The sequence below is a fragment of the Medicago sativa genome, chromosome 7 (genome assembly GCF_051527215.1).
Source record: "Medicago sativa cultivar Bolivia chromosome 7, Bolivia_mono, whole genome shotgun sequence".
Classification (NCBI taxonomy): domain Eukaryota; kingdom Viridiplantae; phylum Streptophyta; class Magnoliopsida; order Fabales; family Fabaceae; genus Medicago; species Medicago sativa.
In genome coordinates, this window is record NC_140755.1 from 75,068,784 (window position 1) to 75,086,047 (window position 17,264).

Sequence of the window (17,264 nt, forward strand, 5' to 3'; positions counted from 1 at the left end):
CCAAATCTACATCGAATACAACAAACACCGAAAGTTTTCCTTGCATAGCTTCGACAAAAGTTTTCAACAATTAGACATAGCTTTCTTCAGTTTCATTGTCAACAATTGCACTACCAAAAATCACACTTTCATTGTGATGGTTTACTCTTGAGAAAATAACTAAGGATGTATTATACCTTATTTCCCAATCTGTGGCATCAAAGTCAAACACATAACAAAACATTGTGTAGTCCATACGGTTGACGACGTCACACCAAAACAAACGTCGAATCATTCCATTCTCATTGACAGTGTACCTCCAATGCATCATATCATCCATAATACACACCCCTTTAAGAAATTCGAGTGCATCTTTTACACCAGACATGTTGCTTCCCCTGTCTCTGAATTGCTTATTATACACATCTCTCCTTAAAAAACTCAGATTTTCATTACCGCCAGCCTGTATAGCGCAAAATAACCATAAATGCGTAATGTTGGAATGTCATATTTACTCAGTGTTTACATTTGGTATTTTTCATACTAGTTCATCTTCATGTGTACATGTAGCATTCACTTGTACTTGTCATATAAAACTGAAAGGTTGTTGACATCATCAAAACATTTTATGTACCAACATCCACTACGAAAATCAATATGTACTTGATACTTTGTTTCACAACCACACCTACTTGTTGGTGTACGCTCTTTTTTCCTAAGCAAACCTTGTTTATTCTTTTCAACCTTGATACTTTCTCTAATCTCTATGACAAAGGAAATTTTGTTGAACAATGTTGCATTTAATGTTCCCAACAACCCAACTATTTCTTTTGGCGAAGCCATGTGAACAACCATACAAATTGTAAATTAAAAATTAAAAATGCGATCAAGAGCATGTTCAACATCAAAATTGCATCCAAAGGCTTCTTCTGATTAGCAATCACCGCCCTCCGAACTAGAACTACTTCTCATATCATGTACATTATAAATCAATCAAAAGAACTCAATAATGATATAAAATTAGTCGAATATTTAGGAAGACAACATACTAAGTAAATTCATCATACCTCAACATCATCATCGTTAATTTCAGAGAAACGTCATACGTTAAATGTATCTAGAATTTACTTTTTATGTCCATATTGTAGTTTCTAACACCGATAATTGTGAACAAAAAATAGTGTTAGTTGCATATATTTTGTCCAAAATATCGCCTGACTATTACTCCATTTCACATGTTCAATGTTCATTGTCAACTAAACATGATATAATTTTCGAATCAGGGAGACTATTCAAACACTGACTTTCAACAAACCTACAACTAGTAATTATTCAAACTCTAAGGATGAAATAAACAAATATCACTAAACATATCAAACGAATGCAATTAACTTATGAGAGGTTTTATCGTGAATAATTTTCGAATCAGGGAGACTATTCAAACACTGACTTTCAACAAACCTACAACTATTAATTATTCAAACTCTAAGGATGAAATAAACAAATATCACTAAACATATCAAACGAATGCAATTAACTTATGAGAGGTTCTATCGTGAAGTTGGACAATTGACTTTTTCGGTGCAGTCGTTTACTTCAGTCAATCAAATTTCAAGTCATGACACGTCAGATGTAGGACAAATTCTAATATAGACCACTTGCTCCATATGTTCCACCATGGACAAGTTTCTTTCAAGATCTTAACGGTTAGATTTGTTTGGTCTCTATGTTATCGTGGTACACTCTCTACACATGATTTTTCTTCTAATTCCAATTCTCTCTCCTCTCTAATTTTCTTTCTTTATTTATTCACATTCTCTCTCATCCATATTTTTATTAATTCAATCTTCGACATCTTCATCATACCTTCACCATCTTCATCAACTTATTCATCATCTTCACGAGAGAAGGAAAAAAAATCCATAATTTTTAAAAAAAACATGAAATTACATAATAAAAAAAAAACATTTCAACTAATTACATTTTCTTAAAAACACTTCCAATTTCAATTCTCATTATTTACATCACAAAACATCATAGATGGTGATACTATACCGTGCGTAAAGCTGCAATGTGTTTTATGATGCATATGAAGCTGCAATGACTTTTGGGGTACCTAGTTTTCTTTATGAACTGTGTTGTTGTTTGTTATTAGGTGGGGCGCGAGCATTTGGTTTTTTATTTTATGGGGACCAAAACTGAAGGAAACAAAAACTGAATAGAAAATTATGGGTTTCATGGATATTATTAGTACGAAAATTATTAATTCTCAAATTGATACGGGTTTCATGGATGCTGAATCAAAGATGTTCGACGTTACTGTAAAAAGTTGTCAATTCGATAAAAAATAAAGATTCAAATGCGTTTTTTTTAAATAACCCTAAAAAGTAAAATATGTGATTGGATTGTGGATTTGCAAAATAAACTTGCGCTTTCTTCATACCTTTCAATTCCGATCAAAACTACAAAAAATTAGTTGAATTTCATTGAGTACAAAGGGAGATCCGGTCGGGTCGGAACGCGGGGCAAAAAACCAGTTTTACAATCTACGGGCGAAGAAGATGAGTTTAAAAACAATAAAAAATAAAAAATGTACAACGCACGACTCAAACAAGCAACCTAACGCACGACTCAAACAAGCAACCTATCACACAGTAAGACATTAACATCACCAACTGCACCACACATTCCATTGGTTATTTCTAGGAATTTTATTCTATTTAATTATGATTAACTGTTTTGAATTGTGAGCAAGTATTAAATGATTTAATTCATTTAATGTTGGGTTTCTAAGTAGAGCAAGTCTTGCATTGACACAAAGCTAAATAAAATTAATATGAACACACATACATTAACGATAAAATTTAAAAAAGAAACGATGTTAAATAACCCGGTTGAAGACCCACGTAACCCAAAACATTAAAACCACTAATTCAAGCCATTTTAACACCGAAATTTGAGATCTAAACACAGATTCTTGAACAAAAAACATTTTATTTTTGATTTCAACAACGGTCAGAGCACGCAACCAAATGCAATCCAACGATTCGAATTTATAGAATTTAAGAAATTCGTCCTAGCAATCTTGTTCATCCCAAACCCATGAATTCATCCACAAATTCATCTCAAACTGATATATTCATTGCTAACAACACTTTGTAATTAGAAAATCTCACATGTTCAGATCTAAAGAATAAATCTCACATGTTTGTGATTTAAAACAAAGTGAAAAAGTCAGAAAAATTCATCCCAAACATAATCAGAAATTAATTAGTTAGGATCTAAAACAATAAATAAATAAATAAATTGGAATAAATGTGTTGTTGAAATGGAGAATAAGACAAAAACAACAAGAAATATGATTTACGACATGAACTCTCCTATTTTTTGATCCTAACTCAGCCAGAAGGGTGGCTCCTCCGATAAGAGGAAAAACGAGGAGCAGAAGCCAAAAGAACATAGAATCTAAGCCAACGAGAACAAGGCAGTTATGACAAAGTGATAAACATCAACGCTCCATTAGAATGAATAACATGTTAGTTTGTTATTTTAATGGTGGTATGAAATGGAAGATAATTTTGATTGTTTTCTGATATATATGTTCTAGTGACTTTAGAGTTTGTTATTGTAATGGTTTAATTTTGATTATGGTTACATAAACCTTCAACTTTGAGGACAAAAAAATGGAGAAGAAGGAAGAAAATGTCAAAAAGGAGAAATGAAATAAATATAGTATGAAAGACAACCCAATAACACTAGTGAGGTGCTTAAACTGACGGTTCAAAAAATCTAATAAAACTAGTCTATGGTGATACATATTGAGCAGGTACACGGTATATACCATGCAACAATCAGCACACATGACATCATTTAAAAACGTGGCGCATTATTATTGGATGTAGGGTAACTTCACCGAAAAAGTCAATTGAAGAACTTCACCATATAATTTTCCTTAACTTATATCTCGCACAAACTAATTTTTCCACTTTAAATGTAAACATATCGATAGAACCAAGTACCTGTCAGATTTCAAGCTTGGGTATGTGACAAGGTTGAAGACAATCAACACAAGTTGTTTGCGATTCAAGGACTTGAATGGGTTAGGGGTGAAGAGGTCCAACTTCAAGAATGGTAAAGAGGTTCAGATTTATGGTTAGTGAAGATGTTCAAATTTCAAGCTTGGATCTGCGACAAGGTTGAAGACAATCAACATAGATTGTTTAGGGTTCAAGGACATGAATGTGTTATAGATTAATAAGTTCGACTTTTAGAGTTGTGAAGAGCTTCAGATTCATACTTAGTTAAGAAGTTGAAATTCAAGCTTAGGGAAAAAGTTGAGGTTTACACATGGTGAGATTTAACCCTAGTGAATAAGATCAGATCCAATCTTAGGTGAATAGGTTCCGCGTGTAAAAATGTAACTTTGACCGATGACTATTTTTGCTTTCATGAATCTGGGGCATAACTGTCAATATAATGGGAGTAGGGTATGATCTATTTTAATGAAAGTAGGGGGTGAGATTGAAAAAAAGCAGACACATTAAACCGCCATATGTCCTTCATAGAGTGACTTTCCCATGGTGGGGAATTCTTTCCCTCTCCCACCCTAAATGCCACCTCGATACAGATATATGTAAAAACTTACATTTCTTCGACAGAAAAGGATCAACAAGCATGTTGCAATCAACGAACAAAATATGCCAACCTACCTTTTGGACTTAAAAGGTAGAAATCGCCACTTGTACAGCTTGACCACACTTTCCCATACCGGAAAACTATCATCCTTTCCCAAGCTAAATGATGCCTCTTGTTTGCATGATTTACTCTTCAATCTTCTAGTCAAGACTCAACATCTTCAAAAGGCTAAAAGAAATACCTTCTAACATATACATCAAATTATCCATTAGATTCTTCTTTTATTAATTTTTTTGTATATTAGACACAAATTTAGACTATATAGGATACACAAGACACTTAAAAAAAAAAAGACATACAAGACACTAGTAGATTCCTTCAAACAAAAGACAATAGTAGATGTGCTGGAACATATGCAGGTCCAACGGTGTGCTGGATCTTAGCACAAAATGTGGTGATGTATTATTGTAGCATAATCATAGCAATATAGCATAACTTATGCACTGAATATAGCATAACTTATGCTATTGATTTTTTTTTTTCCTTCATATTAACTTTGTTTTATCATAAAAAAAAACAGTACTCCCTCCGTCCCAATTTATTTGACCTCTTGGTTCATTTCACACAGATTAAGAAAAATGTATAAATAAAGGGGAAAGTGGAATATATTGTATTGGGAATGACAAAAGTAGTATTATTTAGTGTTATATTGTATTGGGAATGATGAAAATTGTATTGAAAATTGAAATGGGTCAGTTATTTTGGGACACTTTTTTTTAGAAAATGGGTCAGTTATTCCGGGACGGAGGGAGTAGTAGATTCAAATCTCACCAATACGGTTAAAGAAAATTGCAACGCGCAAAATTGACTTTCACACCCTTGTTTCTACGACTTGTACTCAGATCTACATCTGCATGTAATAATCAACTAAAAATTCATCCAATAGTCATAACTGCCACCATTATACGTTACAGTTTTTCACTTCACAGCAAAGAACTAAAGGGTATTTCAGTCAATCCAATTTCAAACTTCAGTTACGAAAACTTCGGGAGGAGATCCTCTCCAGTGCAGTTTTTGTCCTGTGAAATCTCAACCCCATGTTTTCCTTGTAATCAATGCAATTTTAATCATTAAAAAGAAATTAATGGTGTGGATGTGCACTGGACCTGCTCCAGTGAACACTTCACAGGAGAGAATCCATGCCCGAAAACTTCACACTCACAAAAGCAACCATCATCCACACTCTCTTACACTCCACGATCAGATCCCGTAACAAACTCGTTCTTCAACGAGTCAACTCGCCGCCATTAACGAACTCAATCGACCTTCATAACAAACTTGGGAATGGCTTCTTCGGAAGCCGATTCCCGTCTCAGCCACGTCATCGTCCCTGCTCTCGAGAAAATCCTCAAAAACGCTTCCTGGCGAAAACACGCCAAACTCGCTCATGAGTGTAAATCCGTCACCGAAACCCTCACTTCACCGAAGAATATTCAATCTCCGAATTCCGATGCTACAGCCGATGATTCCGGTGAGCCGGAAGTTTCACTACCTGGACCGCTTCATGATGGAGGAGCGATCGAGTATTCTTTAGCTGAATCTGAAACGATTCTATCTCCTCTCATCAACGCGGCGAGCTCCGGTGTGTTGAAGATCGCCGATCCGGCGGTTGATGCGATACAGAAGCTGATTGCTGTAGGTTACCTCCGCGGTGAAGCCGATGCTGCTGGTGAATGTCCTGAATCGAAGTTTCTAGCGAGATTGATTGAATCGGTGTGTAAATGTCACGACCTAGGTGATGATGCTATGGAGCTTTTGGTGTTGAAGACGCTTTTATCTGCAGTAACTTCAATTTCGCTTCGGATTCACGGTGATTGTTTGCTTTTGATTGTAAGGACTTGTTATGATATCTATTTAGGTAGTAAGAATGTGGTGAATCAAACGACGGCTAAAGCGTCGTTGATTCAGATGTTAGTGATTGTCTTTAGGAGAATGGAGGCGGATTCGTCAACTGTTCCGATTCAACCGATTGTCGTGGCGGAATTGATGGATCCAGTGGAGAAATCTGATGTTGATAGCTCTATGACAGTGTTTGTGCAAGGTTTTATAACAAAAATAATGCAGGATATAGATGGAGTTTTGCATCCATCAGGTACGCCGAGTAAGGTTGTGGCGATGGCTCATGATGGTGCGTTTCAGACTACTGCGACAGTTGAGACTACGAATCCGGCGGATTTGCTGGATTCGACGGATAAGGATATGTTGGATGCAAAGTATTGGGAGATTAGTATGTATAAGACGGCTTTGGAAGGGAGGAAAGGGGAGCTGGTGGATGGAGAGGTGGTCGAGGAGAGGGATGATGATTTGGAGATTCAGATTGGTAATAAGCTGAGGAGGGATGCTTTTTTGGTGTTTAGGGCACTCTGTAAATTGTCTATGAAGTCGCCGTCTAAGGAGGCCCCCGCTGATCCGCAGTCGATGAGAGGGAAGATTGTGGCATTGGAGTTGTTGAAAATTTTGTTGGAGAATGCTGGAGCTGTTTTCAGAACTAGTGAAAGGTAGAGTGTACCTTCTATTTACTCTGTGTTGATATAACTCTTTTTTCTCTCTCATTTCGCTGTACCTTTATTTAGGGGATTCAGTTCAAACTTTAAAAGAGTTAGCATCTTATATTAGTTAGGGTGGTGAGATGTGTCTTGGTTTAGTTGCGGTGTAGATGACTAGCTGTTATAGTTGTGAGTTAAATATGGTACTTGGAGCTCATAGACATGACTACATTATGTGGACTTTGTGCTATTATATCATTACTTTCAAACTTCCAAGATGGTAATAGTAATACTAATAAAACCAAGCGAACAGCTAAATAAGGAAATAGATCATCTTTCATAATAAAATACTTAATTACCATTGATATATGGGAAACAAAGCTGACTGGCCTTTCCATGCGAAGAAACGTAAATATCTGAGAGAGCATGGGAGAATGAATACCAGTGGATGGGTAGAGGGCAGTATACATGTAATTAAGAAGAATTTGTTGTGTGCTTTTACAGGTGCCATACCAGACATGCGAGTCTAGTTGCCTTTTGTCACGTTGATAAATATGGCACTAGCATCCCATATGTAGTAGATGTATAAGAGTTACAAACCAAATTATCCAAACACGTGCAACAAATTTTAATTGTAATAGATATTTTGGTGCCTTTTCATATTTTCAATGACTAGCACTAAGTTTTGGTTTTACAATCCTTTAGGATCTTAAGCATAGTTTGTAGGCATTAACTTGGCTATGCAAGTTGGTGCGCCACCAGCAAGGTTTTCCTATTTCAAGACAAGGAGAATTTCAACTGCATTTTATCAACAATGCTAAGATCACATATTGACCGAATACTCCCTATAATGGCTTCGTTAACCCTCTTCCCTTGAGCTAAGTTTGGGTTAAGATAGGCCTGGACTGTTCTTAATTCTAATGTGGAACTGGACTTGTGCCACTGCTGATGTTGACCTACCTCACATGCTATTGTCCACATCTTACAAACCTCAAGGTCAAAAATTCTAGTCCTAGGATGAAGGGGATGTGCTAAAACCCTAAATTGGCGAGATAGACGACCAACATACCGCATATAGTGATTTTAGCAAGGTGTTTTTTTTTTTTTTTTTTGTTGATGTTTTTTCATATTTTCAATGATTAGTACTTAAGTTTTGGTTTCCAATCCTATTGGATGATACACATAGTTTGTAGGGGCGTTAATTTGGCTTTGCAAGTTAGGTGCACCACTAGCAAGGTTTTCCTATTTCAAGACAAAAGAAGAAATTCAATTGCATTTTATCAACACTGTTAAGATCACATATTTTCTAGATAGTATGGCCAAAGTACTCCCTATAATTACTTCGTTAATCGTCTTCCCTTGAGCCAGGTTTAGGGCTGAGATAGGCCTATTCCATTCTCAATTTTAACGTGGATTTGAACTTATACCACATCAGATATTGACGTACACCACGGGCAATTGCCCGATCTTAAAAATTTCTAGTCCTAGGCATGCGCGGGATGTGTTTAAATCCCAAGTTGGCTATATTGATTGCAATAGTGCTACTTATAGTGCCTTGGCCAATCATCATCCTTGTTCATTCTTAATTTTAATTACAGTGAACTACTGTTTAGTTGTGTGTTGTTGATGCACATCACAGGCAATTGTCCGATCTTACAACTTTCTATTCCTTGCATGAGCGGGATGTGTTTTTTTTTTTTTTGGAGAAGCCAAACTTGCCCACCGAAATTGGCACCAGGGAGAATCTAACTTGAGACCTTGAGAGGAGTACACTCCAAGGTCCCATGAGCGGGATGTGTTTAAATCCCAAGTGGGCTATATAGATGGCAATAGTGCTGCTTATAGTGCCTTGGTCAATCATCATCCCTGTCCATTCTTAATTTTAATAACAGTGAACTACTTTGTAGTTTTGTGATGCTAGCTCACTCTGGCTCTCCACCCACACCAACATCCATGAATTGCATATGATTATTATCGTTGTGCTTAAAAATACTATTGTGTTTCTAATGGATAAACTACTATTATGTTGTGATTTTTTGTTCTTTTAATATTTTCCCTTTTAATTTCATTACTGTATCATCTTACTTTTTCTGCTTTTTAGGCACTACATGACACATTTTGCGTTTACTTTATTGTGATACTTTTCTGGATAAACAAGAACACTGATGTTTGCATTGACTGGTAAAACAGGTTTTTGGGTGCCATCAAGCAGTACTTATGCCTATCATTGTTAAAGAACAGTGCTTCAACTCTTATGATCGTATTTCAGTTATCATGCTCTATCTTCATCAGTCTGGTATCAAGATTTAGAGCTGGGTTGAAAGCAGAAATTGGAGTATTTTTCCCAATGATTGTTCTCAGGGTTCTAGAAAATGTTGCTCAACCTAATTTTCAGCAAAAGATGATTGTGCTTCGTTTTCTAGAGAAACTTTGTCTTGATTCACAGATATTGGTAGACATTTTTATCAACTACGATTGTGATGTCAATTCATCGAACATATTTGAAAGGTGTGCTATGGAATATAATTTGTTAAGCTTTATGAATTATCTGTGCAATTTTACATTATAGATGGATTTCCAATTTATTAGCATTTTATGTATTTGAGTTGGTTTTTACACTATTCATGCCGGTTCGGGTGTGGTTGTCTTGACTATCATTGAATATAAACTATACTTTCTCTCTAAATATTTAATCATTATGTTCCTTCTAGGATGGTAAATGGACTTCTTAAAACCGCCCAAGGTGTCCCTCCTGGTGTAACAACCACAGTTTTGCCGCCTCAAGAGGCAACTCTAAAACTTGAAGCCATGAAATGTTTGGTTGCTGTTTTGAAATCAATGGGAGACTGGATGAACAAACAAATGCGCATTCCCGATCCTCATTCAGGCAAGAAAATTGAAGCAGTTGATAACGGCCATGAACCTGGAGATTTTCCCATGGCAAATGGTAATGGAGAAGACCCAGTTGAAGGATCAGATACTCATTCTGAAATATCCAATGAGGCGTCTGATGTTTCTAATATTGAGCAACGCCGGGCTTATAAGCTAGAACTTCAGGTAAGCAAATGCATAAATTTTGAAATAACAATGCAGATCTATGTTACTGCTTCAACTGTTCATCTTCTATGAAGCTAATGCAAAGTTTATGGCAGGAAGGTATATCGCTCTTTAATAGGAAGCCAAAGAAAGGAATTGAGTTTCTCATCAATGCCCACAAAGTGGGTAACTCACCGGAAGATATTGCTGCTTTTCTTAAAGATGCATCTGGGTTGAACAAGACCTTGATTGGTGATTATCTTGGAGAAAGGGAAGAATTATCCTTGAAAGTAATGCATGCCTATGTGGATTCTTTTGACTTTCAAGGGATGGAGTTTGATGAGGCAATCAGGATGTTTCTTCAAGGCTTTAGACTGCCTGGTGAGGCACAAAAAATTGATCGAATCATGGAAAAGTTTGCTGAACGTTATTGCAAATGCAATCCAAAAGTCTTTTCTAGTGCTGATACAGCATATGTCCTTGCTTATTCTGTGATATTGTTGAACACTGACGCTCACAATCCTATGGTGAAGAATAAGGTGTGCTCATTTAATTCTAAAAATTGATGCTCACATGATTATGATATATGTGATGTGTTAGTTTCATTTGGTTACTTAATTTTGCAGATGTCTCCTGAAGATTTCATAAAAAACAACCGTGGCATAGATGATGGAAAAGATATACCAGAGGAATACTTGAGGTCTTTGTTTGAGAGAATATCTAGAAATGAGATCAAAATGAAAGATGTTGATCTGGAACACCAACAAGTACAGGCAGTGAATCCCAACAGACTGTTAGGCTTGGATAGTATATTGAATATTGTGGTCCGTAAGCGTGGGGAGGACAGTCATATGGGGACCAGTGATGATCTGATCCGTCGTATGCAAGAAGAATTCAGAGAAAAAGCTCGCAAAACTGAGTATGTTCTCCAGTACTTTCCGATGATAATATTTTTGTCTAAATTTTATTCTCAATTTATTTATAAACCTTATTCTATTTTTGACACAAAATACCTTCTGTTGCCACCTTTCGTTTACGTTCAAGCCTGTTATCGGTCCTACCACTTTTACGAGTACTTACATGTTGCTTTTCATTGTACATTCAATATATCAATCCAAAGCATCCACAGTGGTCTTCTTTTTATGTTATTTTTTTGTAACTTTAATGCCACTCAGATCACGTATTTGGAATTTTAATTTATTCTTCTTTTTATAGAAATTTATCCTATTTCAATATCTTGAGAAGAATGTTCCTCTCTCATACAGCATGCATAAATTATTTATTTGCTTAAATTTGTAGGTCAGTCTATTACGCAGCAACTGATGTAGTAATCCTTAGATTCATGATCGAGGTGTGTTGGGCACCAATGTTAGCTGCTTTTAGCGTTCCTCTCGACCAAAGTGATGATGAAATTGTAATAGCTCTGTGTCTTGAAGGCTTCCGCTATGCTATTCATGTTACATCTGTGATGTCAATGAAGACACATCGGGATGCTTATGTGACTTCATTAGCAAAGTTTACCTCCCTGCATTCTCCTGCTGATATTAAGCAGAAAAATGTAGATGCAATCAAGGTTGGTAAATTTATATTTATTCCTTGCAGCTTGTGGACATCATAATTAACTGAAGTCATTATCAATTAGTAATTCTTATTGTTACGTTTTGCTATCCTGACAGTGTTGGTGTGACTTTGTGTTTCCCTTTCATCACTGTGGTATAGTTTCTATTGTATTTGTTGCGTTCATTCCTTGTTATCTTTCATGATATAAGTCCTTTTTTTGTTCTTAAATGGATGTTTTCTATCTGTTTTGTTGTTTAATTATTTTTTTTTTTTTTTTATGTTACATGTTTAAAGATATATTCATGATTGTTTTTTTGCGTTCATTCCTTGATATTTTTCATGATATAAGTCCTTTTTTTGTGTTACTTTTTGCTCCGCTTCAAGTTGAGGTGTAATTAAGAGTTTTATTTTTGCTCTCACCTTCCCCTTTAATAGCGTAAGCATGGTGATGAATTTTGCTCACACACACACACACCAAAGCACAATAGAAGTAGCGACTAGTAATGGGTAATGAATTTTGCTCGATGATTTCATATCCCATCTAAAGCTGAATTCCTTGCAAGTAATTTCTTCACTACATATATAAAAATAAAAAGTGGCCATCCTTTCTATTTGAGTTCAATCAAAACACAGCGTTGTGAAATCAATGGATATGTTTTTGTGAAAAAAATTCTGCCTTTGCTTAAAATCATTTTTAGGAGAGCTATATTTGAAGAGACGTTATACTTAATTGTCATGTGTAGGAATAGGATGCATTATACAATATCTGAAAGCCAATTTTAAACTCTTGTGGTTGTGGATTTGACTTTGGATTTTCCTTCTGAATTGTTGATAGGCGATAGTTACTATTGCTGATGAGGATGGGAATTACCTACAAGAAGCTTGGGAGCATATTTTGACCTGTGTTTCCCGATTTGAGCATCTACATCTTCTCGGAGAGGGGGCTCCACCAGATGCCACATTCTTTGCTTTTCCTCAGAATGATTCTGAAAAAGTAAAGCAAACTAAAACAACTATTCTTCCGGTTTTGAAGAAGAAAGGACCTGGGAGGATGCAGTATGCAGCTACCACATTGATGCGTGGTTCATATGATAGTGCTGGAATCGGCAGTAATGCTGCTGGAGCTATCACATCAGAACAGGTGAACAGTCTAGTTTCTAACTTGAATATGTTGGAACAAGTTGGAAGCTCAGAAATGAATCGAATATTCACACGGAGTCAAAAGTTGAATAGTGAGGCCATAATAGACTTTGTTAAGGCTTTATGCAAGGTCTCCATGGAGGAACTGAGATCACCATCTGATCCGCGGGTTTTCAGCCTTACAAAGATAGTGGAGATTGCGTATGTACTATCTTTCCTACTAGTTAATGCATGCTACTTCCCTGCTCTCTCTGAACTTTATTCTCTTTTTTGTGTCTCAGTGTTTATGGGTTGGGGAATATGATTTACAACAACAAATTGAATTAATTTTTGGAACCTTGATTTGTGGCTTTGATTGCTCGCTATAATTTATTGCCTCTTTTAAATCCCCATCTATTGCAAAACAAATTGTAGGTTGAAAAAATTGGTCATTTTCCCGTTCAATTGTTGTAAAATAACATGGGATTTTGCATGTGATGAGACCTTTTTTTGGATAACAATTTGTAAGGTTTTTTATTTTATTAACGAAGAAAACTTGCAAGTTTCACCAAAGATGAAGTTGAGAAGGTGAATTCATCTGAAAAAAATTCAGGACAGAATTAAACGTTATCTTATGATTTTGTGGTTCAGGATTGATTAATGAATTGAAGTTTATTTACTGCTGTCAAAGTTATTATTTGATTTTGACACTAATATTCTGTAACAGGCACTATAATATGAACCGTATCCGGCTTGTGTGGTCAAGCATCTGGCACGTTCTTTCAGATTTCTTTGTTACCATTGGTTGTTCAGGAAATCTTTCGATTGCAATTTTTGCTATGGATTCCTTGCGTCAGTTGTCAATGAAATTTCTTGAGCGGGAAGAGTTGGCTAACTATAATTTCCAAAATGAATTTATGAAGCCTTTTGTGATTGTTATGAGAAAGAGTAGTGCTGTTGAAATTAGAGAGCTTATTATCAGATGTGTCTCTCAAATGGTTTTATCTCGTGTCAACAATGTTAAATCAGGATGGAAGAGCATGTTCATGGTACGTCTACTCAATCTATGTTCTCTGTAGAGAGCTCCAATTCTCACAGATGATGTTGTTGTCGAGTTTATCTGGTGAAGAAAATATTTAATTTTTTCATTAACTCATTGCTTGTGGACTTGATATCAGGTATTTACAACAGCAGCATATGATGACCACAAAAACATTGTACTCTTGGCTTTTGAAATTATTGAGAAGATTATTCGAGATTACTTTCCATACATCACTGAGACTGAAACTACCACCTTTACAGATTGTGTCAATTGTCTAATTGCATTCACCAATAGTAGATTTAACAAAGAGATTAGCTTAAATGCCATCACTTTCCTTCGATTCTGTGCAACAAAACTAGCTGAAGGAGACCTTGGCTCTTCGTCAAGGAATAAAGGAAAGGAAACTTCTGGAAAGATTTCCACAGCTTCACCTAGAACTGGAAAAGAGGGGAGACAAGATAATGGAGAGGTGATGGACAAGGACGATCATCTCTATTTCTGGTTTCCTTTATTGGCTGGTAAGGACTTTTTTTAAGTTTGTCTAGCTATGAATTAGGGCAAAAATAGTTGGCTTTGTTTCATAACTTGCTAAAAAGATTAGTACTTTGGCGATGTTTTAAAATCGGACATGAAGACTATCAGATTATGGTTTAAGTAGATCAACTGGTTCGACCGCAGTTGAACTAGCTAATACATAAGTAAAAAAGTATTACCAAAGTAAAAAATAAAAAATAAAGCAGCATAAAAACTAGTTGAGCAGCTGTTCAACCAATTCAACCTCGGTTCGATTAGATTGTGATTCCACTGAGGTTGAACCCATCAGTGAATTGGCTAGTTCCCAGGTCAACCGGTTGAGCGGGCCGGTTCGGTCAGGTTTTTAAGACATTGATTATTGCTATCCAGTATATTCTAGTTGTAAGAAGCATAGCTGGTTTCATCTGTGCTTAGTGATTATCTCTTTTGTGCAGGTTTGTCTGAGCTTAGCTTTGACCCAAGGTCTGAGATAAGGCAGAGTGCTTTGCAAGTCCTATTTGAAACCTTACGCAACCATGGCCACCTCTTTTCACTGCCGTTATGGGAAAGAGTATTTGAATCAGTCCTATTCCCGATTTTCGATTATGTTCGTCATGCTATTGATCCTTCAGGGAATAGCGCCCAGGTCAATGAAGTGGAGACTGATGGCGAGCTTGATCAAGATGCATGGCTCTATGAAACATGCACGTTAGCCCTCCAATTGGTTGTAGATCTTTTTATCAACTTCTACAGCACTGTTAACCCACTTTTAAAGAAGGTGCTGATGCTCCTTATAAGCTTTATAAAGCGTCCTCATCAAAGCCTGGCTGGCATTGGTATTGCGGCATTTGTTCGTTTGATGAGTAATGCTGGGGAGCTGTTTTCCGATGAGAAGTGGTTAGAAGTGGTCTTGTCACTAAAGGATGCAGCAAATGCAACACTCCCCGACTTTTCATTCCTCGATGGTGGAGATTTTGTGACTAGAAATGATCAACATACTTCAAAAGCTGAAGATGACAGAGATCCTGCTGAGTCTAGCTCACATGATAATGCAGAAAGCCCGAGGACTGACCGTCTTTATGCTTATTTATCTGATGCAAAATGTCGGGCAGCTGTTCAGCTTTTATTGATTCAGGTTGTTTTTTTCGTTCTGTTCCTCCATACCAAAAAAGAGTATCATAGAAACAGAACAAGAATTTATAACTGATGTTTTGCTTAAAATATCTTTTATTAGTATTTTTACGGAAATTTCATTGCAAATATCTTATAGTCTTCATATCACTATTTTAGCACTTCTATTGTAGTTATAGTCATATCACATGTTTTTCAATCAGTTTATTTTTTTCATATTGTGCGCTGACAACCACAATTATATCTTCCATAGAAATAGAATAGAGATGTATTTGTTTTTCTAAAATATTAACATTAACTCTCACTGAAATTGACAGGCTGTGATGGAGATTTATAACATATACCGAACTCAACTTTCAGCAAAAGCCATGCTAGTCCTCTTTGATGCTATGCGTAATGTGGCATCACACGCTCACAAGATTAACAGCAATACTATTTTACGCTCAAAGTTACAAGAGTTTGGGTCTATGACCCAAATGCAAGACCCTCCACTGTTACGACTTGAGAATGAGTCCTACCAAATATGCATCACATTTTTACAGAACCTCGTTGTGGACAAACCACCAAGCTATGAGGAGGTTGAGGTTGAGACTCATCTAGTTCAGCTTTGTCAGGAGGTCTTAGGGTTTTATATTGAAGTAGCAGGCTCTGGACAAGTGTCTGAATCTTCTCATGGTAGACAGCAACATTGGTTAATTCCTCTAGGCTCTGGGAAACGAAGAGAATTAGCTGCACGTGCACCACTCATAGTGACCACTCTTCAGACTATTAGTAATTTGGGAGATAGTTCTTTTGAGAAAAATCTGGTGCATTTTTTCCCTCTTCTCTCAAGCTTGATAAGTTGTGAACATGGATCAACAGAGGTCCAAGTCGCTCTCAGTGATATGCTTAGTTTATCAGTTGGTCCTCTTTTACTACGGTCATGTTGATCGCTTTAGTAAGATTGGCCCTGCTTTTCGAGATGCAGGATTTTTGTGTAGATCTTTTTGTTCATATTTTCTTTCTCACCCTCGCCTTTGATCACGTGGCAAAAATAGAGTTTGATAGTGCACCCAAAATTAGTAGCGATTTATGTTTAGATACACCTTTCAATTTCTGCATTTTAGAAGCCTAGCTTTTCTAATCAGAATTGATATGTATTACCAAGAGGTATAATGTATGCTTAATTTCTCAATTTTTAAAAGAATGAGTTTCCTATCACCTCCTGTATTTCCCTGTTTTGTTAAGTCTGATAATTTTCTTGTATGTTATTGGTGATTAATTTTCTTGCTGTGGTGCAACGAACGATTTGTGTTGCTGAAGTTGCTATTTTCAATAGAATTGAGTTTGTTAATAATGATTAGCATGACAAATAAATTACTTTTACTCAAATTCACTCAAGTGAAGGTTCAAATCGATATTAATTTTTGCAAACAAGTTCTCAAATAAGATGTCAGTCTATTTTTATCACAAGATCCAAATACAAATCATCAATCTAGTTGCAGTCCTGCGGGACTAACATAATGTTGAGAACAATTAAACAAATTAAGCAGTTGTCTACTTGTCTAAGCCTGACTTCTCATTTGAAACGAAAGTGAAATTTGCCGGCAGTTTTTATTAGTGTGATTTTTATGACTTTTCAACAACACACCAAACAAAGACCTAATCAAACTAAAAAAAAGAACCAGTCCAAAACTTATCCATTTTTCTAGTGCATGTGTTTT

The 17,264-nt window shown here is 36.1% G+C and overlaps 1 protein-coding gene and 2 pseudogenes across 1 annotated transcript; 2 read left to right on the forward strand and 1 right to left on the reverse strand.

Moving 5' to 3' along the window:
* Window positions 1-35: 35 nt before the first annotated feature.
* On the reverse strand, window positions 36-847 carry LOC146908469 (protein FAR1-RELATED SEQUENCE 5-like; annotated as a pseudogene).
* A 2,490-nt stretch (window positions 848-3,337) lies between these two features.
* Window positions 3,338-3,574, forward strand: LOC146908470 (wound-induced basic protein pseudogene; annotated as a pseudogene).
* A 2,291-nt stretch (window positions 3,575-5,865) lies between these two features.
* On the forward strand, window positions 5,866-16,761 carry LOC146908471 (brefeldin A-inhibited guanine nucleotide-exchange protein 2-like). The gene is made up of 11 exons (XM_085726076.1): window positions 5,866-7,172; window positions 9,351-9,668; window positions 9,872-10,217; window positions 10,313-10,735; window positions 10,823-11,115; window positions 11,496-11,769; window positions 12,592-13,097; window positions 13,603-13,924; window positions 14,054-14,435; window positions 14,886-15,565; window positions 15,879-16,761. Exons 1-11 carry the CDS (start codon window positions 5,959-5,961, stop codon window positions 16,488-16,490), a joined length of 5,370 nt encoding a protein of 1,789 aa, XP_085582202.1. The 5' UTR covers window positions 5,866-5,958; the 3' UTR covers window positions 16,491-16,761.
* Window positions 16,762-17,264: the final 503 nt, after the last annotated feature.